The sequence below is a fragment of the Helianthus annuus genome, chromosome 13, assembly GCF_002127325.2.
Source record: "Helianthus annuus cultivar XRQ/B chromosome 13, HanXRQr2.0-SUNRISE, whole genome shotgun sequence".
Lineage (NCBI taxonomy): Eukaryota > Viridiplantae > Streptophyta > Magnoliopsida > Asterales > Asteraceae > Helianthus > Helianthus annuus.
In genome coordinates, this window is record NC_035445.2 from 77,241,343 (window position 1) to 77,244,650 (window position 3,308).

At 43.2% G+C, this 3,308-nt stretch overlaps 1 protein-coding gene across 1 annotated transcript; it reads left to right on the plus strand.

Moving 5' to 3' along the window:
* The first annotated feature begins 2,462 nt into the window (after positions 1-2,462).
* Positions 2,463-2,948, plus strand: LOC110901086 (uncharacterized mitochondrial protein AtMg00820-like). The gene has a single exon (XM_022147939.1). It carries the CDS (start codon positions 2,463-2,465, stop codon positions 2,946-2,948), a length of 486 nt encoding a protein of 161 aa, XP_022003631.1.
* The last annotated feature ends 360 nt before the right edge of the window (positions 2,949-3,308 follow it).

Below are 3,308 nucleotides of genomic sequence, written 5' to 3' on the forward strand. Positions count from 1 at the left end.
ACCCTTCCACATCTGAAACTATTCTAACTGACAACAAAACCGTGGTCAACCCCGATTTTCTAAAATGGCAAATAGCCGATCAGAAAGTTCTTCTCCTACTTAATTCTACCCTAACCGAAGAAGCCATGGCCGAAACCATTGGACATACAACCGCCAAAGCCGTTTTGAAAGCCCTCGCTGATGCCTATAGCCACTCCTCTATTGAACGAATCCACATTCTCAAAGATTCCCTTCGAACCCTTCAAAAAGGAACCTCTTCGGTTTCGGAATTCGGTCGAAAGTTCAAAGCTTTAGCCGACCAACTTTCGGCTATAGGTCATCCCATAAGCGATGAGGACAAACGCCATTGGTTCCTTTGTGGACTCGGCGCCTCGTTTGAAAACTTTTCCACCTCTCAAAGAACCATTCACCCGACTCCATCATTTCGTGACCTCTTGGCTAACGTCGAGAATCAAGAGATGTTTGTTCAACAACTCCATGGTCCTCAATCTCCCCAAGCCGCTTTCTATGTCCAACCAACCAAAACTTCCCACACCCGCACTCCTTCTTCGTCTCGTGGAAGAGGTCGCGGCTCTTCCTCTAGAGGCCAAAACCCCTCTTAAAAGACCTCCACATTGCCAACTTTGTCGCCAAACCGGTCAATATGCGAGTGCTTGCCCTCAACTCGCCTTTTTTGCCCAAAAATCGGTCTCACTTGATGCCAATCTTGCCGAGGCTTTTCATGCTCAATGCAATGTAGCCTCCGACTCTCCAGATTGGACCGCTGACTCAGGTGCAACAACACATATGTTACCCTCAATTCATAGTTTACACAATTCTAAATCCCACAATGGTAGCATTCGTGTTACTTTTGGGAACGGAAAATCATCACCCGTTTCTCATATTGGAAACACTAAATTACATGATTTGATAACGTTAAAAAATGTTTTAGTTGTTCCAAATCTTACAAAAAATCTCCTCTCAATTAGTAGATTAACGAATGATTCTCCGGTTGATGTGTTGTTTTCTAATAATTTTTTTCAAATCCAGGACCGAAAAACAGCGAAGGTACTAGCTAAAGGCACGTGCGAAAATGGTCTCTATGTTCTTACCCAAAGTCACAAGTCTCCCATTGATGCGCTTTCTGCATCGCACCTTCGTGCTTCTTTCAATAAATTGCCTAGTCGACTAGGACATGTTTCTTTTGATACAATTTCTACCTTAAACAAACTTGGTCGTGTTGTTGTTACATCTATATTACCTAAACCAGGATTATGTGAGTCTTGTGAATTATCAAAAGCAAAACATCTACCATTTATTGAAAATCTGAAACGTGCACAACATGTTTTGGACCTCATCCATTGTGACCTTTGGGGACCCACACCCGTGCTCTCCACGGATGGCTATCGATACTATGTCATCTTCATCGATGACTATTCCCGCTTCACTTGGTTCTATCCTTTAAAATGCAAGTCCGAATTCTTCACCATCCTCACCACTTTTTTAACATTTGTTCAAAATCAATTTTCATCTAATGTTAAAGTTTTTCAAAGTGATGGTGGCACCGAATTCACCAATCATCAAGTGCAAACATGTTTTATACAACACGGTATACATCATCGCTTATCGTGCCCTCACACACCCAAACAAAATGGGAGGGCCGAGCGAAAACACTGTCACATAACCGAAACCTGTCTGGCTATGATGTTCAATGCCAAAGCCCCACCCAACCTATGGTTTGATGCCTTCACCTCCACCACCTATATTATAAATCGCCTACCCACAAAACTTCTTGACGATAAATCTCCGTTTGAAGTTTTGTTCAACCAACCACCCACTTACTCAAACATGCGTATTTTTGGTTGTCTTGTTTTTCCCTACCTTAGAGACTACATAAAAAATAAACTTCAACCAAGAAGTGCTCTGTGCATATTCATTGGTTATAGTCCTAAGTATAAAGGTTTTCGGTGTCTTGAACCAACATCGGGTCGTATCTACACAACCCGACATGCAAAATTTGACGAAGACATCTTCCCTTTTCACCAAAATTCGACATCAACCAACAATACTAACCTACCCATTACCAATTTTGAGGAACACATACCCACTCCTACCAGCCCTCAAACACCCTCACCAACAATACCAAAATACCAAAATCCTCTAACCCACCCAAACCAACCACACCTTTCTGTGATGACATACCACCCTCTCACCCTCTCGCTGAACCTCCCAACAGTCCACTTCCCTCACCCTTATCCAGCCCAACAAACACATCAAGCCCATCTCACTCCTCTCCACCCAGCCCACCATCTGTCCCTTTACCCACGGCCCCCTCACCCTCTACTCACTCAAGCCCACCAAACTCCCCACCACCCGACCCACAAAGCTCCCTACCATCCGATCAACTCGACCAACCCACTCCACCTTCTGCATCATCCACAACCACAACCTCCACCAACAATCAACCCATTAACTCCCATCCCATGACTACTCGTGCAAAGGACGGGATCTTCAAACCCAAACACTTTGCTAATCTCTCTCAAACCACCACTCATCCTCTACATCACTCTTTATTCTCTTCCCACATTCCTAAAGGCATCAAAACCGCTCTCAAAAATCCTAAATGGATTCAAGCAATGCATGACGAACTAAAAGCTCTTCATGCCAATCAAACTTGGACTCTTGTTCCTCGACCCGCTAGCACCAACATCATTGGCTCTAAATGGATTTATAGAATCAAATATAAATCAAATGGATCCATTGATCCCTACAAAGCACGTCTTGTGGCTCAAGGATTCACTCAAATACCGGGTCTAGACTTCTCTCACACCTTTAGTCCAGTCGTTACGTCTTCCACTATTCGGGTTATTCTTAGCCTCGCCACTATTAACAAGTGGTCCCTTAGGCAATTAGATGTCAATAACGCCTCTCTTAATGGCCATCTCGCCGAAACCATTTTCATGGAATAACCGCCGGGTTTTGAAGACTCAAACCGACCCAACTATGTGTGTAAATTCAAACGTGCTCTTTATGGTTTAAAACAAGCACCACGTGCTTGGTTTCAGCGCTTAAGCTCCTTTCTTCTCAATCGTGACTTTCGCAACAGTCGAGCCGACACATCTTTGTTCATTTACAACCACCAAGGTATCTTAATTTATATTCTTGTTTATGTTGACGACATCATTATCACCGGGAATAATGACCATTTCATCAACAACTTCACATCATGTTTAAACAAAGAATTTAAAATTAAGGACCTTGGCCACCTAAATTTCTTTCTCGGACTCGAAGTTCATCACACAAAAACGGGTCTATTTCTAAACCAATCT

Bases quoted from the DNA above. Each gene is read 5' to 3' on its own strand.
- LOC110901086 (XM_022147939.1), top strand. From the start codon at position 2,463: ATGACTACTCGTGCAAAGGACGGGATCTTCAAACCCAAACACTTTGCT.